Source organism: Pygoscelis adeliae, unplaced genomic scaffold (genome assembly GCF_000699105.1).
Source record: "Pygoscelis adeliae isolate BGI_AS28 unplaced genomic scaffold, ASM69910v1 Scaffold34, whole genome shotgun sequence".
Classification (NCBI taxonomy): domain Eukaryota; kingdom Metazoa; phylum Chordata; class Aves; order Sphenisciformes; family Spheniscidae; genus Pygoscelis; species Pygoscelis adeliae.
The window spans coordinates 1,492,109-1,516,413 of record NW_008824658.1 but is presented as its reverse complement, the minus strand read 5'-3'; the positions used below and the strand labels follow the sequence as shown (position 1 = coordinate 1,516,413).

Genomic DNA, 24,305 nt, shown 5'->3' with positions numbered 1-24,305 from the left:
AGAGCTTTTTTCTCCTCCCTGTGCCGGTTATCCTCAGTTCACATGATTAAAAGTCCCTCCCAGCCCCCCTCCCCTTTTTTTTTTAGTAGATATTGCCACATTCTTAAATTCATGCATTGCTGCATTGCTATTGCACATATATAAAGGATTGCTCGCTCCCTCCCAGCTGCTCCCCTTCCCTCACTGGTTGTGCACATCCTCTCTGCGGACGATCTTGTAGATGATCCAGTAGAAAATGTTGAAGATGAGGAACGCCATGGGGAAGCCGATGCGTGAGATCTTGTCGATCTTCTTGGCTCGCTGAATGAAGAGCTTTCGCATCTCCTCGGGGGAGCGGGACGGTTGGGGGACCGGGTTGGCTGTGTTGTTGTTGTTGGCGCCCTTGACGGAGATGCCATCCTTGGCTTGTAGGCAAGCTGGTCCCATCCCGTAGGCAGTGAAGTTGAACCTGCCTTCGCCAGCTTCATCCTCCTGAAACAGATTCAGCATGGGACTCTACTTAAAATGAGATATAGACAGTGCACCCTCGCTATAAGGCTCTCCACTGACAGCTTCCTGCTCTGCAAGGGAAAGACACCTCCGTCATGCCCCAACCTCAGCGCCCTTGGACAAACCCTCTGCTCTTGGGAGATCAGCCTTATAGAGGGGTGCCAGCTGTGTGATGCACAGATGCAAATCAGGGGATCCAGGCACCCCATGGAGAACAGGACTGACTTCCACCCCACTGGTGTCTTTGACATACTTGAACGGTTTGTGGTACTGTGTTCATTTTTCCAATTGCATCCCCTGTTTTGCTTCTGCCTCTCCCTCCCCCCTGCTCCTATCAGCACCTTCTTTGCTTTGCCTGTGCTGTATCAGCTCGCCCAGAAGGAGTGGGCTCCATGTAACTCAGGTAGTTGAAGCCACAGCGCGAGACTTCCTACAGAGTTACATGGATGCGCAGGCGCCGAGACCTGTCCAGGAAAAGACCTCTGCAGGCAGCGTGCAACCAGCCCTCAGCTCGCCTGCCCACGGAACCCCCCGAGCCCCACAGCCCCTCCCCACAAGCCATCTTTTAGGTGAGGAACAGAAGTGCTCTTCTGCGGGTCAACGGTAAGACATGGCTGCTAGTACGAATTCCAATTATTGGGAAAGAAAAATAATTTATTTTCCAGTCTAAAGGCAAATACTATTGCTGTTTTTTTGGTGGAGGCCTCGCAGGCTTCTCAGAACAATTTAGCCCTGTTTTATTGAACACGGGGATGTAATCACAGGAAAAAACAAGTTTGGCCAAAGTAATATAACCAGTGAGTTGCAGAGGCAGGGTCAGAAACCCGTCTCTTGACTACAGGTCACCGAGGCTAATTGTTAGACCAATGGCACTAATTATCTGTCATGGAGGCTGATTCACGCTGTGTCCCCCAACACTGACCTACCGGCCCCCTCCCTCGTAGCCCACCTGCCTGATGTGCCCTGCTGCCCCTTCCTCTCTTCTTTGCAGAATGCCTTTTCTGGATGGCCCCTGTATCGAGCAGGTAGCTGCGTGGGATGGAGGCACTGTGCCGGGGGTCTGGGGTGGAGGAGCGGAAGGAAGAGCACGCTGGCATATCTGAGCAAAGCGAAACAACCCAAATAAAATCAAGCCTTCTTTGTTTTGGTTTTTTTTTTTTTGGGGAGAGGGTGGCAAGCTGGTGAGTTGTGTGACCTAACAGCAGGCTTATTTGTTTCAGAGTCCTGGCTGAGACAAATTTGCCGTCCTTTGGATAGTTCTTCCCTGCTCTGGTTGTGTCCCCTTGGTACATCGCTGGTCCCTGGCATCTGATGCTTGACAATCCTTAAATGTCTTTGCCGCCTAACACTGCCTCTGTGAGGAGGCCGTGCTCTGGTCGGGGAAACTGAGGCACCAAAAATTAGGACCCAGCTGCTCTCAGGGCTGGGTGAGTCCAGGTGCTGAACATCTAGTAAGAGACACTTTGTGAGCACTATGAGTCAAGGTTCACAGAAACTCTTCTCTCGGCTCTCTTGGAGAGAGTACTTCAGTTAAAAGGTTGATTTTCTGATGATAGGTGATGCAGGAGTTCTACTTTTTTGGCAGCCAGAACCTGCAATGCAGATGAGGCACTGCCAATGAAGGTGGATGGGGACCTGGAGGGGTATGGGCAGCAGGGGCCAATTCCAACCCTCCTGCGGCACTGCCGGCTCCTGCCAGCGCCTGCCAGGCTGTGCCGGGGGCTGCGCCTGGGGTGGCAGTGGGCACCAGCATCCCTTGGCTCTGGCACATCGGGGAGAGTTTTGCAAAGGTTCACTCTCACCCCTAACTTGACCCCTTTCCTTAACCGGGCTCCTTCGTGCAGCTAATAACGTGTGCATGGGCTGCAAAGGCCTGGCTTTCTGAGATGCTCAGAGCTTATAGACCTTTTCATCACGTCTGTACTATGGGGGTTGAGGTAAAACTGCCTCTGCTCTTCTCTGGTTGTACAAACACATATGCACTGACACATCTCTGGTTTAGCCTAAATCACTCAATTCCCTAATTTACTGGATTTCTTTTCTCTCCTCATTACCGAGGGGCCACTGGCTGTTTTCTGTGGCTGATTTGTTTTGTGTGAGTGCCGTACCCAGGATAGAGAAGCTAATGGTGCCTTTTTCAAGGTGCCATGTCAAAGGAGAAGGGCAAAGGCATCACCAGCCACGCTGGGCTGGCCTCCCTGGCTGGGTCTCCAAATACACTCCAAGTGGGTCTGATGATGGTGTCATATTAACCAGACTGGTCCATACCTCGAAGGGATAGTAACTCTCCCTAGTCATCATGGTCCCTACATCTCCCCATGCCAGGACCTGTCTGCCTCAGTAAATACAGACAGAGTAACGGGTTCGGAGAGAGTTGTCTAGCTAATCTTTCTAGACTAGTCCTCCCGCTTCTTCCAGAGGGAAGGATGTAAGAGGTGGCCCAGAAATGGAAAGGGCCAATTGAAACCTGGCAACAAATATTTATTGATTTGATTTTTATTTTTTAGAGAGGAAGAAAGACTCTTAATGATGAGAATAAGCTAGTACTTTGCATCTAACTCTGAGGAAAGTAAGAAACAGATTTGTCTGAATTCACTTGTATTAATACCAGACCATGGCATGTTGTCCGGTGCGTTGAGCTGTGAAGAATGGCTAGTAGGTTTTGATTTGGGCAGACCTAATAAATGTGGGCATGTGCTAGTCCTCTCCCCAGCTGCCTCCACCAGCATGGACCACTGCAACATCTCACTTGTTTTTAGCCTGGCATGTCATACCTAAACCAGGCAGAGCTACCCAGACAAGTCAGGAGATCAGGACAGACCAATTAGGTTCTCTGGCAGCTGCACTAACCCATTTGCATATTTGCAGTCAGCTCCTAGTTTTCTGATGAGCCTGCAAACCTTGTTCATTTTGCTTTTGCAAGTGTTTTTGTTTATGCTCTGTTCCAATTAAATTGCTGTGAGATTGGGCAGGGATTGTAATAGCAGCCTTGTGTTCAATGGAACATCTCTGGCAAATATCTTTTAAACTCATCTGTATATTAGTGGCTTTTTTCTCCTTATTGTTTTATCAACAGAGCGATCTGCATACAACAGCACGGATCCAGAGACAGGATGTCTGAATCTTAGATGAAGAGATAAAGGCAATATGAGGCACCCATGTTGGGTGGCTTTAGCCATGGCTTTATTAAGCAGGCTGCATCTTCTGAACCAAAACTGCCTCCATTGATTATGAGATGGCAGGGTCTTGCTCTGGCCAGACAAAATCAATGGGTGCTGATGGTCTCATCTGTTACTTCTTTTCCCTTGCATTTGTCCAACACTTTTCATCCCTGGTCCTGACTGCGCTGGGGACAAGTGAACAATTATCTCCTGTTTTGCAGATAGGACAACTGAAGGAGAGAGAGGCAAATCTACAAAGAGACAGGGCTTCCTGCTCCTTAGCCCCCACTGCTTCCTGGAATGGTGGCAGTTCTCCAAGTGCACACTGTGAACTGCTGGAGGACAGGTTAGACCCTGGGAAAGACTTTTAATGGCTGAGTGAAGCAATGGAATGGGGGGGTCTGGATGGGAGGGGTCACGGAAGGCTCTTTAAAATAGAGGGTAGACAAATACCTATGAGGAATATTTTAGGCAGACCTTGGTGGTCTCCTAGGGGCTCTCTTGAGATTCCCATCAGCAAAATTTTCTGTTTTTTTTTCTTAGCAAATTTACTGTTTTTTTAATGTTAGCCTGAGGGCAGCCTCTCAGGTTTGGTGCTGAAAATTTGATACCACCTACCTGATTCTACTAGTTAACTGAGGAAAATTTTTAAGTGCCTTTGGTCTTGTGATCACAGTCACCTTTACGTTTCTTTCTAGTGCATCCTGTGAGGTGAAATCTTTGCTGTGGTACCTCACTCTAAAAGCTAGCAGAGTCCAGGCTGCAGGAGATGCATGTCTGTGACACATGCATGCTTGTGTTGGCATCAGTCATGGCGAGTAAGCATGGAGCAAGGCTAAGGCTGAGAATAATGCTCTTTCCTTCAGAGAGGAATTTGCAGTCAGTCTGAGAAGCAGATGCTTTTGAACACGGAGATGACAGAGACAAAAGAGGTGTCACTTACCTCCAGGCTAACGTAGGCTGTCTTGTTGGGGGATGCTGTTCTCTAATTGACATCCCTCACACTTTCCTGCCTGCTTCCCCCCAGCCCTCGCTGTGTCTTCTGAAGAGAACTCAGACCAGAACATAGCTGTGTGGAAACTGTTCTGTTGAGAACAACTCTTTTGGCTTAGACCACTTGGCTAGCTAACAAAAACCACCTTGCTAGACTCCTGGGGTCAGCAGACTGTTAGAGAGAATTCCAACTCATTGAGGTAGCCCTGCTTTTTCATGTGTGACCCTTCTTAACACCTGACCATGTACTGAGGACTTCCCTGGGAGCTAGTGGCTTGGTTCAGTTGACCATGTAGTGATGTTCTGCTGGGACAGATTCCAGCCGTGTCCTTCATGCTTTATGTATTACCTTATGGTGCCTCCTCTTCCTTCTGAACCTGAGCAGCTCTTTGTGCTGCCGAGACACAAAGTTGACGGCAGCGTACTCTAGAAGTGCAGAGAACACAAACAGCAAGCACACAGCCATCCAGATGTCTATGGCCTTCACATAGGACACCTAGGAGTCAGACAGAGAGACTGAGATGGGATGGCTTCTTCACCCAAATGCTTTTTTGCTTGCCATTTTACATGTTATTCCCAAGGTCTTTGGAAGGAGTTGATCAAGCCGTGATATGGTTGACATCTGCTCTTTAATACCAAAATCTAGCTCGTTTAATATGAATGTATTATCAGGCCACTGAAAGTGCTCCTGGGCTCTTAAGTAGCAATAATTCCACAGTTTTTAATTTATCCAGGTCTTGTTTGTGATGGTTTATATGCAAGGAAAATAGTAATCTAGTCTGATCACCCCAGAAGCCCTTCATAACAGGGAAATTCAGTACTATTATAAAAGTATGATGGTCAAGTGAGTAAAAAGCTAGAATGTAGAGTGCATATCCATGTGTGGTTGTTGCAGGGGTTTGTAAAGTACAGAGCTCCTGGCTAGTGGGAGCTGTGGTGGATCTTGGGGTGAGTGCTGAATCTTAGGGAAAGTTTTGCTGCTAGTCATAGGAAATCTGCTAAAATTTTTGCAGGAGGGGACTGGAATTTGTTCTGCTTGCCCTTAAACTGGAGTAGTGCAATGGCAGCAGAATATCTCTTGTGTTGAGCAGGAGGATCTGTGTGGTGACTTACTTATGTGCTGTCCCCAGAAAGTGCACATTTTGCCCCTCTGCAAAGATAAGTGTGTTCCCTACCTTGGGCAGTGATGCTCGGGAACCAGAGCTCTGTGTGGTCATAGTGAGCACCGTGGTGATCCCCAGGCCAACACGAGCAGGTGCAGCATCCATATTGATCCAGAAGGAGATCCAGGACAGAATGACAATAAGGAGGCTGGGGATGTACATCTGGATCAAGTAATAGCCCATCTGCCGCTCCAGGTGGAAACGAGCTTCTATACAGGTGAACTTGCCTGAGAACGACGGGAGATACATGGAAGATTACTGATAAGGCACAGTGAGCCTTCTGTTCTCATCTATTGTCTGGGGACTTTCCTTGCATTGCCTAGAACCAGAGTCTTGTTAGAGGAGGAAATTAACAGCTGTTGCCCAGTTCTGAAATATGAATGTACAACATCAACACAGCAAAGAAAGCTCTTGGCAGTATGTCCTTTGTCACTTAAATTTCACCTGCTCCCTTGCATCAAAGATAAAAGAAGATGCTGGGAGAGAAGGTACAGACCAAACACCCTTGAACAGATGCAGATGTTACAGGGGACAAGAGGGTTCCACACACTTGTGTCTGTTAGCTTTTTATTGGCTATATATGTGTAAGTTTGCTGGAAACATGTCTATGTGTATTTATATGTATGTTGTCCCTAGCCGTGTAGAACAAGGCTTGTATTACCAGAGTGCCATCAGACATTGCAAGAGACTCTGGGAAATACACAGTCCTGAATTCCTCTCTAATGAACCCAGCAGCTAAGGGTAACCAGCACTGACCTGTGTTATAGTGCTTTGTGCAGTATCTCAAGTCTTTTTCTTCTTTGAGGATAAACTGAGGCAAAGTCAGCCCGTCAGCAACTTGCACGGCTCCTTTTTCTTGCCACTCAAATATGAGATCATTCATTGTGTAGCCAACTGTTGAGAGGAGGAGACAAATACCATGTGAAACATATTAAATACTCATCTGGAAAGGGACAGATTTGTAGAAGAGAGCTATGCTTGGAGGCAAAGATTTATCCTGGCCTTCCTTGGCAATGCTGTAATGAATGGGATTTGGGTTGAGGCAGAACTGCTTATGCATATGGTAAAAGCTAGGATAATGACCTGCACTGGAGCTGTGATGGTGTGCAATGAATTGTCTGCAATAAAACACATTTTTTTCTTGAATTTGGCTTGTTGGGCTGTTTGCTATTTTTTCAAACTTGACCTCTTTCTCTGAATGAAGTTGTGCATCATCTTTTCCTCCTTGGGGATAAGCAACGTGTACAAGGGGCAAATGTTCATCCAGAGAGAAAAAATCCCATTTGCAGCTGAAAGCACTTTCACCTTTCTCTTCCAAAGTGAAAGGCCAATGTAAATACAAGCAAGCCAGAGCTCCTCTCGTGGGATCTTTTAACATTTGGCTTCTCTAGGAATTGTCACATGTTGAATGAATGGAAAATCCTGAGCAAGCGGTTCTTGAGCAAGCCTCCAGTGAAGGCTGAACTGGGAATGGGTTGCAGCTGGGGAGGGAGATGGCAGGAGAGAGAGAGAGGGAAAACTCATTGTATCCTCTCCAAAACAGAGATGTGCACAGGACTCACAGCTTTCTAACTGCATGATGCACGTCTGTACGTCCATGGGGAAGTTCTTGAGGTCCATGGGGCAGGCCAGAGTCAGCGTGATCCTGAGGAGAGAAGACAGCACAGGGGAATGCCAAACAGTTTGTGGTACTGATGAGAGGGCGAACCCTCTCGGACGCCCAATGTTGCAAACAGGCTGGTACCTTGCCCAAGGCACACTGGTGTGCTGGGGGAATGACTGATCATGCACCTCTTCCCTGCCTGTGTTTTCACATGTGGTGCTGGAAAGCATCAGAAATGCCGAGCATTTAGGCCTGTGATATAATTCCCAGCAGAGTTGCCTGATGCAGATGGCGTTTCATTGCAATGTTGTTTTGGACTGTGCAGAACAAAGCGTTCCTGCACCAAACAGTTTTGCTGCTTCTGTCTCCATTTCTTGCCTCAGGTTCACAACAGTCTGGATTAGCAGTAAGCCCAAACTCATCCTCTGCACCCCCCCAGATACATTGCTAGAGACTGGGACTGTTTGGAAGTCTTTGAACAGAACATTTCTGTGTCAGAAAAAAAAAAAGACTTTTGGTCAAGATCACACGTTGCTGTGGGGGAAAAGAGAGATTTTGGTGGGATTTTCTGCAGGGAAAATGCCCTGTGGTAAGTCAATATGAATCTCTGTATCTTCCTGAGTTCCTGCTGTGTCTCTTAAGGACCTCTACTTTTGTCTCTCGAGCTCTATTTTCCACTAGGTGCAGGCTGCATTTTCTGTGGTATATTGCTGTGCTGCCTTATACCACGATCTATGCTCAAAATGTTTGGTTCAACAAACTGATATTAAATGATTTGTTTCAGAGAGCTAGACTTGTGTTACTTGGTTTGATAATGCCAAAAATGTTGTTCCCTGAAGTGTTCAGATTTTTCAGCTTTTTGCCTTGATGTAGAAATAGCAGAACTTCCTGGGGGACGGGAATTGAATTTTTCTATCATCAGACCTACAAGAAACTTAGTAGGATGGAAAGAGAGTTTAACTTAATTCCTTATGTTGGAATAAATTCTCTGCTTGAGTTTAGAGGCATGTTGGGACAGAAGATGTGACAGTAGAAAGAATCAACCTGTTCAAGTTTCCTTTTTATGAAAGCAACTGCATTTTCTGTATTTAAACAAACACCTTAGCAGAAGAGAGTCACCGCTAGCTTTTGCCCACTTTGTTTTTCTCATCGCATCTCTGGCAGGGGACTCCATCTCTGATCAGTCAGAGAGATAAGCCTTCAATTAGATCTTCAGACAAGCCCCTTGAGAAGAATTTCCTGTAAATATCTGGCAGATGTGGAACAGGGGTGACTGTGGCTGCGACTAGGTTGTGAGATGCCGAGCACATGCTGGACAAGTGTGTGCTGAGAAGGGACCAGAGGGTGAAATCCTCAAGGGTGATTTTAGGTGAACCCAGTGCTGAGCATGCTGAGTTTTGGGTCCATGGGACAAAGTCCACCTTCTTCTAAGTGCCTTGACTAGAGTTTGACTAGTGCAAATAGTAGTAGCAAAGAGCCAGTTAGAAAATGGCAGAGCACTTTAGATGGAAATGTTTTTTTAAAAGGGAAAGACTATTTCTCCTTTTGGAAACTATTTAAGTTGTGTTCTTCCATCATGAATGTCCTCTTTTTGGTTTTCATAGGAAAATGTACTTAAAAAGAAACCTATATTTTCATTTGGAGATGAGAGAGAGAGGGGAAAGTTCTTTTTTTAAAACAAGAACTGAAGTGTTTTCAAGTTTTTGTCTTGAAAACAGTGACCAGCTCAGCCACATTGCTCCATGTCCCCTGCTGAGTCATTGCCCTGTTTTGCAGAGCAACCCCAGGGCTGGGGTGACCCATTATTCCCCCTCTGTGCTCCTGCAAACCCACCTGGAACAGGACTCTGTGCCGCGCTCACTGCCAAATTGTTGGTGGTGGTGTTACTACCTGCCTGTTTTTAGAAATTAAGAAATGTGAGGTTTCTACATTCAGCCAACATGCATGGCAATTCTCTTACTGTTTTGGCCATCAGGGATCTGGTCTCTGGACTGGAACAACCACGACGTTTGATGGAGGCTGTCTACATTGCAGAATTAAGCTGCTTATTTTCCATTTTACAGCTCCATGCTGCTTTTTCTTCTCCATGGCTGCCACTGGGAGCTGCAGCGTGAGATGGGGTGCGTGTACCTTAGGCAAATTTACATTATACATGAGGTGAAAGATAAAGTTGAACTTTCCCTCTTTAAGCTCATGAAGTTTGATCTTAATTTCATTGGTTTAAGGAGTGGATGGGGTTGGAAGTGAAGGGGGGGGATTGGATTGGTTTCCTGTGGGAAATTCAGTGCAATTAGTTCAGCTTCACTGATGGATTCTTGGATCTAGCGATAAAAGGGAAGAGTTATGTTGAGATGAAGCCATGGAGCTCTACTTATCAGTTTCCCTAGTTTTTTGTCAGGAACTACTGCAGTTTTCAAAACATAGTTTTTCATGGGCTTCTACCAGTTTTCATGTAGTACAGCTGGTTTTAGGCTTGTGTTAGTATAATATCTCCAGTAATTTTACATGAGGGATCTTAAGGAATCGACTAGTGAGGAGCAGAAGTCCTCAGACTGGGAAAGGTAGAGATGTGCTAGATTCCTTCCCAGACCAACCCTTGATCTCAATATGCTTTGGCTAACACCTTCCTGGTTATTACTTTTCTGCCTGTTGTAGAAGCAGCAGCGAGTGGCGACCATCTGGCTGAAGGACCCACATCCTTCTGCTCCAACATGGATTCAACTACTGATGTAAGGAGGCATTTCCCATCCTCCCTTTTTCACTCAATTTTTTTTCTCTACCTTCTGCAAATAAAACTGTTTCTGAAAATAAATTTCCCAGGTGTAGTTGTGTCTTAGCGAGCGTTGAGGACAGAGCTGCCTGGGGGTGTGGAAGTACCCCCAGCTATGCAGTGGTCTCTGCCATCCCAGAGGCAGCCCAGCTCATGGTGTACAGTCTCCATGCCTTTTGAAAGCACCATCCTTCTCCAAGATCCTGACTTCTGGAAGGAGGCATGAGGCACAGGAAAATTTGTCTCTGTCTCAAGCTCTTCATTGGTGTGTGATAGAGCACTACCAGGCTGCCCAGTCCTTTTGGATGGGCATCTTCTTATTTCACCGTGAAGAAAAATAATGGTGTTTTGCATGCTTTTTTTTAAAGGGAAACTACTAATGCAAAATTAGGACTTGAAGCTCAGGTAGCTGGTGGCAGTTTCTTAGAAGGATTCCACACTTTTGCCAACCTCTTCTTCTTGGGGTGGCTGGAGAAAGACATCTTCACTTACAGCATTACTCTGCTCCCACAAGGACGTGCTTAGACATGCAAACAGTGAACTGTATAGTATACCTTACTGCTGTTAAGCACAGGTTAATGCTGGATGTAAAGGTCCAGATGAGGGAGGCGGTTAATGACCTTTTTCTTTCTTTTAGCTTGTGTAGCTGTATTTAACTCAAAAAAAATTGAAACACTATTGGTCAGGAAAATAAGGATCTGTTTCACCTTTCAGTGATTTTTATGCGAAGGAATCTGCCCCAAAAGGAGGATGAAACACTGGCAGAGGCTGCCCACAGAGGTTGTGGGATCTCCATCGATGGAGCATTTCAGCATTTCAGCTAACCTGAGCTGCTATTGTCAATCATTGGGAGGTGGTTGCATGGGACACCTCCAGAGGTCCCTTCCCACCATGTTGCTATGACAGTGTTAATTGGATGCTCTCCCACTTAAACCCCCTCAATTTCTTTTATCCAATGGCATGCTCAAAGTCTCCACTTTCTCATTTTAGGCTTGAACAGTGCAAGTTTAGCTCTGCCCTCCCCCACCTTGGTGGAGCTCTCCCCATTGAGTCACCTCACCTGATGCTGTAGAGGACATTGCCATTTCTGGAGATCCTCAGAAGCTTGTTGTCTGTGGTAATCTCATGGAAATGGGCCCCTTTCTCATTAGCGAAGAACAAGTCAGGCTTCCAGATGGAGTCCAGCATAGAGGGGTCCAGGTCCAGAGAGTCATCAGGATATTCGTTGTATGCCAGCCGCGGGTCATTCCACTGCTGTCGCAGGAAGATGTTCACCCTGTAATCCTGCACGGTGTAAGCAGGGAGCAGAGGAATGCAGTTAGTGCTCAGAGCAGGCTGAAAGTCCTGAGAACTGGGGAACATGTACTAAAATCATTCTCAAAAACAAACCATGTCTAGACCTACATTCCCAAGCTATGGCAAACCTTCTTGGCATTATTTCTCAAGGAGCTGTCGTTATTTTTAGCTCTGTAGCTTACAGCTATCTCATAGCATGAGCAGCTGCCTATCCTTGCATTCCTCCATCACAGCAATCATAAGCTGTGTGTGAAGTGTCAAGACCTCTAATCTGAACCCCGGGGCTGGAGAAGCGATGTTTGGTTGCAGGGATCGTAAGGGCTGGTGTCAGCAAGATGACTGTTGCAGAGGATTAAGGGGGGAAGGACATTGAAGCCAACTTCTTTTCAGTGTTGAACCATCCTATATTGTGACTATGTACGGTTCCTCCAGACTTGTGAAAAGAAAAGGCACAGTAAGACAGGCAATCCATGGAAGGGATGTTCCCTGTGTGTTCACTAATATAAGGGTAACTCAGATGAACTGATGAGATGCCCTTGGTGAGAATATGTGAACATGGGAGGGATGTGCATGAAGTCTACTCTCCTAATCCTAAGTGAGTGTTCTGGGTTCCCCTCTCCAATGTCTAAATGCCATAAATGCTACAGATTTTATAGGATGACCATCTTCTTTAATTGAAACGAGTCCCCCAGCACTATGCAAAATTATATCTGCCTAGTAACTGTGTGTCTTACAGCTCCCCTGAGTTCCCCAGGCCAAGGCTGGCTGTTGAGGTCGAGCTCAGACACTCTCCTGGACAATTAAAGGCAGTTTCAGTTCTCCCTGTCTAACCAGTAGCTTCCCAGGGTGATCTGCGTGCCTCTTTTCTGCTGAATTTCACATAAGAAAGTGAGCCAACAAACTGAAATGGGGAGAGGACGTGCCAGCTATCAGGAGAGAGATAAAAGCTCCATGTCCATAAATTAATTGTCATTTTCTAAGTTTAGAGGCAGACTGCATCTGAAGAGCAGTATATAATAAACCAATTTCACTGCCCTGGCCCAAACTAATAGTTGCTATCATGATTAAGGGTTTCTTTGGTGCCTTTCTAATGCTCATGTACTTTGAAGACTTTTATTAAGAGACAGTTAATGGAGGGTGTCTGACATGCTTACAGGTATCTAATATCTGCTGCAGGCACTAGGACCTTTCCTTCAGTGAGACTATTTGGCATCTCTGAGGAGATCTTTCTGACTCTGCCATCAGGTCTGTTCTTTCCATCTGGAGAACACAAAGCTCTGGAGTGAAGGGTGCATGTGGAGGAGAGTCTTTCTGATGTTGCTGCCTCAAGTGCTCGCTTGACTGTGAACCTACAGCCTCTTGTCCAGGAGGACATGACTCTTGTGGAGTCCAGGCACACTGGAGGGCTGGGAGAGGATTGTGTCTTGGGTGCTTTGTGTTTTTGCATGGGGCAGTTCATAGCCAAGCCCATGGTCTAGAATCTGTTTCAGGCCACGTAGTGCCATCTGCATCCTCGGAGCACAGAAGCTGCTAACGACATTAATGATTGTGACAACAGCAAATGGACCAAGGACTTGATGCTAAAAGGAGCAGAGGTCTGAACATGAAAAAGAGTTGCAACACTCTCTCCTTCTGCTGATATTCCTAATGTCACCTTCACAAGTCCTAGTGCATGCCTCTGACTTAATTACTCATCTCTGTCCACGCTGGATAATGTGTCTTGAGAAAATGTGAATAGCTGTGGACAGCTCGGAACCAGGGTCTTAGCGCAGGACTAGCCAATCATGCAAACCTGGAAAAGGAAAGCAACCCTGAATCTCCACTTCTCATGGCATGCAGCAGCTCCCCGAACAACATGTATACTTTCAGTTCTCCCTTTGCTGTGTGTAAGGATCTGCAGCCATTGCAGTCAGGGGAAATCAATGTCACTGACCTAATAGGTAGAAAGCAAAAGGTTGTTTTGCTTATTCAGCTACAAATAAGCTGGATGCTAGCAGGTCAGCTCCAGTTGGGGGCTTATGTCATGTACAACACAAATTAAACTCACGTTTGGAAGAAACTTCAGTGGTAGCTGCCCAGAAGTGTTCTCAGCCTGACTGAGTGTTGGAAGGGGGGTGGGGTGGTAAATGGAGCCAATCTCTCTACAACAATCTGTGTTGCCGCAAATAAGCTTTGTTGCAGGAGTAAATTGACTGCTTCAGTTCCAAAACTTGCCAAAAGGAAAGGAAAAGGTGAGAAGAGAGGTGTAGTGTGGTTTATGTTGCCACCACAGCAGGCATAAGAGGCCACAGACAGAATGACTGCCATAGTCTTTGTCACCATGATGAAGGATCTTAATTACATGCTTGTGGGCCAAATGAAAATTAACTTCTCACAGTAGATGACTCTGAGAAGGGCCCTCCTAACTCATCTCCAGAGACCGAGTGTCCTGTACTCATGTTCTACATGGGAACAGTCCAGGGGCATGTCGTAGATGTGTGGTGTGAGAGACTGCACTACTTCCATCCAGGGGATGTTCAGCAGTGTGGTGAGTAACTCTGGTGTGTGCTATTCTTTGTGCTCCTCCTTTGGAGACAAGTGTTTGCAGTGGATATTTTTCTTTTTTGGAATATAGACACCTGAGCATTTATGTTGTAATATGAAAAAGGCAAGGACATAGAAATATAATACATGCACTGAATGCAATTCTCTGTCTTTGTCATTTTATGGCATTAATATTTTACCTATGTATGTGTGTGTGTTTATGAAGGTCTTCCTTATTAATGGGTTTATTCCACAGTCCTGGTCTGGCCACTGAGAATGGCTGTTTCCTCCTAGATACCTTTTCCCTTATGACAGACAGCAGCATTGCACTGTAGTATTGAAGGTGCGGAGCAGCCTTTTAGGTTTCTTGTGTCCAGGCTTATTTGAACATAAATGTAAAAACAAGCACTGTGACTGCAAACTGGACATGACACTGCCAGAGGAGCCAGCAGAAGGCGTGGAGAGCAAATGGAGCATGTCTGTGGCTGTGACATAGCCTAAGATAAGGATTACAGTATTCTGTACCAGCTAAAGTATCCTGTGTGTAAGCTTTGTGCCTAGGCATTGCAGTCAAGCTGAGAGGTGATGAGCCAAACACTCATTCGTTGGCTACATGGAGAGCTACAGTGTTTCTCCTGGATGCTGTTGTATGAGATCTTAATTAGCATCACCAAGAAGTCCACGGTTATTCCTCAATGGTGCACAGAACAGACCAATTTCTGATGTGAACGTTCAAGCAAAAAAAAAAAAAAAAGGTTTTACTGGGACTGCAAACTCAGCAAAAAAAATCTCTTTCTCCATATCCTTCTTATCACTTGAGTTCCTCATTTGTGTGCCAATCACATCCAGGCATTGATTATCTTGTGCAGCCTGCTCCTCTGGCTGGCTTGGGAGTGGAGAGCAGCAACTCTGTGTTATGAAGGCATTCAGGGGCTTTGCAGTTTGGCACAAAGGCATTTTACTCCCAAGGGTGAAATGACACAGGGCAGGAAGGAACTAACTGAAGTGATCAAAGTAGTTCAGTTTGATAATGCTGAAGTGAAATTCTGCTTAGTGGCCTCGCAAGGAGCCAAGGAAACAGAAGATCATTTCAGACTGTTCCTTCCCCAGAGACCACAGTCTTGGCATCTGATGATGAGTGAGTGGATGAAAGCAGTGGCAGGCTGGAGGTAGTGCTGTGAAGAAGGGATGAACGCTGTCAGGAAACTCAATAGGTTTCAGCCCCTGACTCAGGGGTTCTGTCAGACCAGCCTCAGCACCAGTTTTGGTGAGAGACTTCACTTTGATAAATTTACATTTTGCTGATGGAAAAAAACAGGGTAGAGACTGAACTCCCTCAGGAGAGGATTCTGATATCCCACCTGGACAGCAGAGCACAAGGGGCTTTATTGACATTGGGTTCATTCTCTAGAAGGGGAATGAACAAACATTTTTAAGGCTACTTGTCCTGCAAAGGAGCACTACAACAGACTGATTGCAAAAAAACCCCAAAAAACCACACTAGGAGCAGACCTTGGAAGGGTTAATAGGGGACCCCATTACCTTGCCACAGCTGTGGCCAAGTAGCCAATTTGAAGCCTCCTGTGAAAGCCACAGCTGGGCCAAAGGGAGGAGGCTCTGTGAATGGTAGTTGCATTAGAGGTGCTGCTGAGGAGGAAGTCTGTTGCTTGAGGAAGGTAGGCACGTGGTGAGGGGTGGGAGCACTACCTTGGTGCTTAATACGTATGAGTTTTTTTCTGTTCTGGAACCCAAAGCAGGAAGTTTTTCAGGGCCTTCCTACAAGAGGAGGGGTAAGCATATTCCTCTGGGCCAAGGATGGAGCTGCTGAGGGCGGTGGGCTGTAGCTGCTATCCTGAATTTCGTACTTAGGAATTTAATAGCGAGGTCTTGTTCTTCAGATTGTTTTTTTATGTCCTTGTATTTGGGTTGCATAGTCCCATTTCATGGCTTCCTGCCCCCCCCATTCAGTGCAAAGACAAACTCCAACCATAAAGGTGGCTAAAACACTGCAGGTCTAATATTGAAACTGCAGCAGACTGTGAGATGGTGTGAAAACCTTCTCATTTTGCTTTGTGTGACTTGTTACATACTTATCATCTCTGTGGGGCTGATGGTTGGTTTTAAGAATGACTGACTGCAGACAACTGAGCTCAAAGTGTAGCCTTTGTTACAGGCTTTGTGCATGGATACTTGCATCTTTCACTGACCTTGGGGTGAGTGGGCCCAGTGTTGAATGTGACCCATATGCTTCATCAGTCAGATTTGCTGTCTGCTGCACTATGGCTTGTGAGGCTGGAGTGAATTGCTTAGTCTGTTTTGCAGGATGGTTTGTTATCTCATTGGAAAGCTGATATACAGATGTCTCTGAATAAGTATTTAACACTTGGACAGTTGCAACCTCCAGCTTCTCCTGTCCTTAGGAGATGCTGGGAGACTAATTGTGGCTGTGATGCAGCTGGCTGGGAGGTTACATTTAGTTTGCTCTTTTCAGATGGCATAACTATGGCATGAAATCAGCAGAAACAAATCTGCATATGTACACTGTATGTAGGGGAGCCTGTGCTGGCTGTTTTGTGGTTTTCTTTCTTTTATGCTCTTGTTCGCTGCATGTAGGCCCTTTTTAAAACATGGGACTGGGATGTGTCATCTTGAGCACTGAGTCCAACTCCTAGCAGCTCTGCTGATGATATAAAACAGTATTCCTCCTTCTCCATGTGCCTTCACTGTATACAAAATGCTCCTGACTGCCTAAGCCAGTGAGAGATCCATAAAACTGCAGCTTCCATTGGAAGGGAGATCAAGGGCATTGCTCAATCCCAAGTTTGCTATTATAGCAGGAAATTTGTTAGATGAAATGCTCAGATAATCCTACCAGTTGTCTCATGCTACAAAGAAGAGCCAAAGCTGGTGCAGTTTATTCACTTAAGCACCCAGGGAACAGGGTCTTCGTTTTGACTTCTGTTTCATTTTGAATAAAGAATTTGTAGCTTTGCTATAGGTTTCTTGCTCTGGTGTGGCTGGGCGGAAGGTGTTTATGCTTTTGAAGAGCAAAAAGGGATTTAACAGCTTGTGGTTGGGGATTGTTTGGTGTTTTTAATAAAAATGAGTGGATGCATCTTGCAGTTGTTCTCTGGAATCCCTTGCTGTTGGATGCACTATTGTAGTAATGCTTTGGGACAGAAGGAGGCTGTCTGGACTTGTCTGGCTGTGGTAGTCTGTAGTATCTTTCCCCTTGAAACACTTGTTGGGTTCACAGGGATGTGTTCCAAACCACAGGTTCCCTGGTCCATAGAGCTGACTGCAAGTGAGGTTGATGGATACAAGTTATGAGCCACAATCTAACATAAATGTTCAATCAATGTTGTGTACCACTAGAGGCTTTTATGTTGGATCTCCAGTTCTGCAGGATGCTTAAAGGAGTTCATTTCACTCACTCTAAGTCAGCTCTGCTTTGGGGAATTCAGTTTGGATGCTTTCCCCCCCCCCCCCCCTTCCTTCCTTCCTTCCTTCCTTCTATCCTTGCAACAGTTTTTGGGTCTCCATTTCTTGCCTTGTTCATTTTGAACCTTTGTGGGGCAGATACCAGCTTTCTGCCCACTCTGGGAAGTCTGTGCCTTCTCTCGGCCCCAATTCATTATCCTCCCTTCTGAGGTTCGTGGACCCGAATGACTGCATCAAATGCCTGTTTTGTTCTATTTTCTCCTCTTCCTCTACCTTCCATGATGCCTCAAACTGTTAGTGAGCATTCATCTCCAATTTCTCTAATCCTTTGCATGGTGACGTAATGATTTACACTGATTTATGAGATTCAGGCAGTGTAAACTTAAATGGCAGCAGTGGCATTTTCTGTAGGAACTAACAGCCCCGCTATGGAGATATTTTACAGCTGTCTGTAACTGCATGTGTAGTATCCATAAAAAACCTGCGACTCTTCTTCTGCAGGTAGTAGTGCAATAGTAACTAAACATAAGATGATGTAGTACTCAAAATCTGAACCTGGCCAGGCTTAGCGTGCCTAATGATTGAGGTTTAAACCATAATGTTGTTCTTTCTCTTTTGGCCAGTGAAGCAGCTGGGGGAGTGTTACCATCGTCAGTCCCAGGGGTCAATGATAGACTACTACTTTCTTTATGGTAAAACATTGAATTGCCTCTCTTCCCCACCCTGATATTTGATCGCTTGCCTGAATTCAGAGTAGTCAGGTCTGTCTCAAAATCCCTTCATGGCAGGACCTTCTGCCCTTACCAGAAACTGTGGTGGGGAGGTGACACTGACCGTTTGACCTGCTGCATCTTCAAACAGAGGGGAGAGACTGGCTTCTCTGCAGAGTAAATCCCAGGTTAGCAAATCCCAAAGACTGCTCTGACTTGCTGGGCTCTCATTTTTGGATGTTTCTGTACTGTGTTGCTTGAGTTCTCCTCAGCATTTACAAGCAGAATTGCTGTCCCCCAAAGAAGCGCATTGTATGAGGTTGTGTGCAATGCTGTGTCAGCCTGACATCTGGACTAGCTTGTCAGAGCTGGCTTGGGTATTTGTAGACAAAGCAACGTGCCCAGAGGGTTCCCATGGGGATTTTTTTCTATGGAAGATAGACTATGAAATGAATGGCATCTGGAGAGGATAGCAAGTCCCTGCAGCATGTCTTGGAGGTGAACCGCATCTCTCTCTCGTGCTAGTCTATGTTAATTTTATGGAACATCCTGCTCACTGGGATCCTGTGGCGTCTTTGTATGACTGCTCCAATACATCTTGCAATGTAGGACAGATATATTGAAAAACATGTCATTGTAATGTGCTCTGTATGTTGCACAGGATCCCTTGTGGGCCTACCCCTCTCCCTTGCAGTCTGTGGATCATCTCTGCTAGACTGTGTAGGAACAGACTATTTATTGCCTGTAACACCAAAGGAGGGAGGTGTCCAATAAAATAGTACATTAGGAACAGATTTTCTCCTCTACATTTTAGTTCTCTCTCTTTTGCTTTATATACAAATGAATCCATGAGTATACTTCTTGCCTATGAACTCTGACAAATTCTGCAATCCAACTATGAAATGTGTTTCTTTGTGCTTGGACAGAGTAACAGCTTTTTTTTTTCTACTACTGAAACTGAACTGCTTCTGACCCCAAACACTTCCAGAAGAATGTTATAGTGTCAAAAGAGACGTATAACCCCAGGTATATAGCTGTTGATCTCCTCTGACAGTGGTGTGCATGACAAGTAATGTTCAAGTCAAGTGGTGTAATCTATATGTAAAGCCTAAACATCCTGCCTGAATGCACAAAACGCCTGAAGCTGGAGTCTTGCATTCTTCATTCAATATCTTTCTAGAAAAAGAATTACCAAAGAGTAATTAAACACTATTTTTCTGGATTAACTTTAATTAGCACAGAGGTAAGGCACTGTACCTCCAGAGTTTTCCTTTGCTGTTCACTGATTATGTCACAACTAATCTTTAATAGTTTTCAGATGGAGCAATTATCTCCTGTTCCAGTGATCCTCTGCTCCTCGTGTCTTGCCAATTAGATACAGCCTTTAGCCATGTTCACTAATTTTGTCTGAAGTAAGCCTTAACTTGCAAAAACTGTGGGTTTTTTATTAAAAATCATTGTCTAACAGAAATATGTCTCCAAGAAAATAATTATCTAGTGATTCTCTTAATCTTTGGGAGTCTGAAATCTGGTGCAGACTGAATTTGAGTCCAGCTGATTTCCCTTCACTTAAAGTGTTGATTCAAGCTTCTGGATTTATATGCACTTAAACACAAAGTATCTGCAACTGTCTCTGAGCTTGGAGCCTTAGGCAAGTCTTCAGAAAAGACTGTTTGCTGCCTTTTCTGACCCTTATACTTTGCCTGTACAGTGTTTTCATAGAGATGCAAATAGAGACTGTGTGATCTTCAACTACATGAATTGCGAGTCTTGTGCGTTGACCATTAATTTACTCAAACCTTAGGTAAACTTGGGAACACGGAGCCAATATTTTCCTCTGCTCACACTAAAGAGGAGGGTGATGCTGCATTTGCTGGGAGCGCAGTGAGGCTGAGCAGATGTGCTGTGATTTTTACTTACCATAGTTGTTTCTGCAATCGAACCAAAGCTGTTGATGAAAATGTTGCAGCTGACATTCACTGGTGGGCCTGCATGACAAATACAGATTGGAACAGCATTTCACTGTGTGTTTATAAGACAAAGTATTTTCACTCTGTAGTACTAAAACCTATTGTGGGAACAGGGTGACTGAGGGGTGGGTATGGGAATAAGGTCTCGATGGCCGGCTTAGTCTAGTCGTGGTTCTGATGCCAGTTTGACATCAGACAATGCTCTTGCTCTGCCTCTGTTCTCCTGTTTGGGAGAGTGTTTATATATCTCTTCTGTGAACTGTTTTGATGAAAAGGAATAGATCACAGCCAGGCAGGACAGCTTTCTGGATATCTTGACATTGCTGTATGGGTGCCAAGCTCACCTTGAATGTGATAGCAATGTATCCCAGAAAAGAGCTGAGAGACTATTGACAGGCCCTCTTGTTTAGAGCTCTATACTTTAAAATACTCATTTGAAGAATCTAAATGTTTCTAAACTAGGACCATACACTCCCTACGGAGCCAGTGCAGCAGTGTGCTGTAGGGATCAGGCTGGGTAAAGGAGCAAGTACCCCATGTGATAATGGTGGTGTCTGCTAAGGCTCACAGCTGGGTAGGAGACCTCAGGCCTCTGCCAGCAGAAGGTTCTATGGCTGTACTGTTTTGGGGGAGGGTATTCCCAGACTTTGGGCCATGCCTCTCCTGGACTTTATTTGCTTTCAGACCAAAGCTTTGCTTAGCCTGCTTGTATTAGAAGAGTTAAGGGACCACCAAAGGAGGGGCATGAGGATTAAGGGATGAAAAGATTGTGGTTAGAGGATATGGGGATCAGTCTGTTTGTGTGGTGCTGGTGCCCGAAAGTATCAGTATGACTGGAAGTGGATCACAATATTGCCTGGCAAATTTGAGGTGAAAATGTTGCATTTGGACTGAGGGAAATGCCAAGAGCTGCAGTTCAGCACAAAGCAAAAAGCTGGAGAACATTTTGGAACCAGAGGCATATCTGGTGCCTGGCAAACCAGTGGCTTGCCCACATATAATGAGAGGATTTCTGTAGAGCCTTAACAAGGGAAAGGGAGAAGCGAACAGGGCCTCTGCTCTGGGGGCTCCTGAAGGAGCTGCTACTGGTCCCGCCCAGTGTGTGGTGGGGAAAGGGAGCCCAGGCAGAGAGCAGAGGATACTGCCCCAGGAACCAAGTTCCCCCTTAACACTGGGGGAATTAATCTTGTATCATCCCTGTGCCAGATGCTTCTGGGAAGATAAGATCTGTGCAAGAGGCGAGTGTGGATTTTTAGATTATTCCCCCACCCTTTGTGGAGATGAGGATGGTGTCTGCATTTTGAACGCTGCCTGATGGCTCAGCCTTGCTTGGGGAGTGATGCTTGCCCCTTAAGGCCACATCTGCAGTCTGGCAGCTGCTGCAAGATGAAATACTGGGAGGGAGGAATGGCTTTAACAAGAGGCTTGTGCCTCTAATCAGTGCAAACTTCCTTCTGTGTGGAAATTAATGGAATTTCCTGATTACTAAGTAACATTTGGAGCTTGGTTTGCTCCTCTTCATTTCCCTTTCCTCCTCTCCTACTTTGGCCTCTTCTGAAACTTTGTGCCTGTCCTCTGCAGGAGTAGGATTGCAGCCATGTAACAGCGATGTTCTCTATGGCTGGGATTTTCTTGGTATGAGTCCCAGGCCATCTGAACAGGCTTCTGTCTAACCAGCTCCCAGACAGCCCTTTGCCAGTGCAGCAGCAGATCACATACTGTTCAATTTGTGCAGCTCTTCCTCCAGACTGTTAAACATAGGCATAGGCTAAAATATCAGATACAAAATGGTGTCTCTTTTTTTTTTTCATCCTTCACCAAACCCTCTTATCCAACAGGCTTATGAAGTCTATCCAGCAGCTGAAAGCACACATTTGATCAGGCTTTAACGCTTGTTTTATCCCTTCTGTAGTGCTCCTGTTGAGCTCAGGAGTAATAGTTTTCTTCTATACAGTTCATGAGATGGATCCAGGGAAGGTCCATGTGCACGTGATTTCCCTTCCCAAAGGGCACAGCATAAGAAAAATACTGAGCAGACCTCCTGGATGACTGCATGTGCTCATGCCTTTGACATGTGTGAAAGATTTTTGGCCCTCCTCTTCCTGAGCCTGTGCTGATGTGAAGCTGAGTGTGGGATGAGCTTGGCCCGGTGCGTGTGAAGAAGACTCTCCTTGGGGCAGCCTGACTCTTGTTGAGGCACTGTGCTCTGCCCACTGCATCCAAGGGGAGCTGTGAGCACTCTGCAGGGTTTGGTTTTTTTTTTTAGCTTGTGTGAGGCTCTAGAAACTTTCCTGCGCTGAAATGTGCCACCTCTGCAGTGGGATGCAGCTGTAAAGGAATATAGTTTTCCAGCAGCAAGGTTAAGGGTACAGCCTCGATGAGAGGTCCCTTGTCCCACACCTGCTGGGTTCAGGTCTGTCCCCGTGTGAGTTACTGGCTTCATCCTCCAACTTAAACCAAAGCCCAAATGCTTCTTCCTTGTTCTCAGAATGTGAATCCCCAGCTAAGTCCAGACTTTACAGCATTTATGGAAAAGCTGCAGTCATCTTTTTGTTAATCTTCCCCTCCCCAAAAATCAATCTGATATGGATCTTTGGTATTATTTTCATTTAGATCTAAGCCATTAAAATGCCCTTATGAATTACTGCAGTTAATTTAAATGACATGCTTTGAGAGCTACAACCCCAAGCTCTGTAAAAGACCTCCTATGCCTCCCATATAAATTGGAGCCTGATTTATGCGTGGGAGGCTAAGCCAGCAAAACTGCCCTGTGGGGAAGGTGTAGTTCATTGAAATAAAACTGAAATTAAATTATCTGAAATAAAAATGCAATACAGCTGCCTTCATTTTTTTTAATGTATACATCTCATTAAATATTAAAGTTTAATTTCTTTTGTGCGTGTGCATAACTTGGTGGTAGGCAGGTTTACAGGGTGGTTTCTTAACTCTTTGTGATTTGGATAAAAACAGCAGTGTTTTCTGTTGCCTAGTTGATTACTAGGACATAAGCTTCCCACCTATATTTGGGTTTAAAAGCCCAGAATAGAGCTTATTGCTCGAAGCTGGATGGCAGGTGCTGTCACCATGATTAATGGTCCTGGGAGCCCTATGTTAGAATTGCCAGTGACTCTCGGGGCAAGGAGGAATTAGGGGTAGGAAACAAAAGAAATGAATGAAATGAGCATTGAAGATGGCTAGACAGTGGCTGAGAGGGGGCAGGTCCTGCTTTATTTCTTGGGTGTGATTCAAGGGCAAATAGCTCTGGGAATGTGAGCTCAGTTAAAAAGAAAACAAAAAGTCCACAAAACCCACCCTTGTTAGATGAGTTGGTTTGAGGAGCAAACCAACCAAGAGGCTGTTGCCTCTTCCAAGGCCTGCTTCAGTGCTGCTTAGCTGCCAGTGAGTACGGGGTGAGCTGGGGAAATCGGGTGTGAAACGCAGCTGTTGCGATGGGGCTGTGCTGGGCACTAGCTTAAGAGCCCCTCTGCTATGGGGGACAGTGGTGGGTCAGAGCTGCCCCTGGCATCTTGCTGAATTCCTCTGGAGCTGATGGGAGAGGCCCCTCTTGGCTTCAGTGGGTGTAAGGGGGGAGCATTGCCCGCTATTAGAAGGTGCTGTGGGCAGTGACTTAGGGGGAAAGGAAAGTTGAAGCTTTTTCTCCTAATCTGTAAGGTGTTCAGCTCCCTGCCGGTCACTGCTTGGTTTGGCAGGGTCCCCGATCCCTCAGTGTATTGATACTGAAGTGCTTCCTGCGTGTAAAGGTATTACAAGGTTGTTTCCATTCTGAGTGGAAATTGGATGCCTTTCCAGACAACTACAAGAGATCCATGTGCCAAATCTCTCATCATACGTATTTCATACAAACATAAAGATTGTTCATGTTCCATATACAGTTAGGGAGGCATTCATGAGGGTTGCATGCAGTTTTCAGTCCCAAAATGAAACAAAGCCACAAAAGCAGGGTTTTTGCATACCTTTAAAATTTGGCCTGATCCTGGCATCGTATCCTGAAGTTCGCCCCATCAACTTATCCAAGAAGTCAGAAGGAGACATGGGTTTGGGGGCAGATCGTGCTGCTGCTTCAGCTTCTTTGGAGGCTGCCAGGCTGTGTGAGTAGAAAGGAAAAGGAGGTTTTAGTGTACATCCTACACTGGGGAGTGTTTGGGGTCCAAAAACTGAGCAGTCA

At 45.7% G+C, this 24,305-nt stretch overlaps 1 protein-coding gene across 3 annotated transcripts; it reads right to left on the bottom strand.

Moving 5' to 3' along the window:
• Window positions 1-161: 161 nt before the first annotated feature.
• GLRA1 (glycine receptor, alpha 1) lies at window positions 162-24,172 on the bottom strand. 3 transcript variants are annotated; one of them, XM_009322628.1, is made up of 8 exons: window positions 24,094-24,172; window positions 20,070-20,137; window positions 11,240-11,463; window positions 7,369-7,451; window positions 6,563-6,700; window positions 5,819-6,033; window positions 4,993-5,139; window positions 162-495 (listed from the first exon to the last, which is right to left on the bottom strand). In XM_009322628.1, the coding sequence occupies exons 1-8, from the start codon at window positions 24,170-24,172 to the stop codon at window positions 181-183; spliced, it is 1,269 nt and encodes a 422-aa protein (XP_009320903.1). In that variant the 3' UTR covers window positions 162-180. The 3 variants fall into 3 exon arrangements, with proteins under 3 accessions (XP_009320903.1, XP_009320902.1, XP_009320904.1); XM_009322627.1 differs by having other exon boundaries at window positions 162-471; XM_009322629.1 differs by having other exon boundaries at window positions 162-468.
• Between the last annotated feature and the right edge of the window lie 133 nt (window positions 24,173-24,305).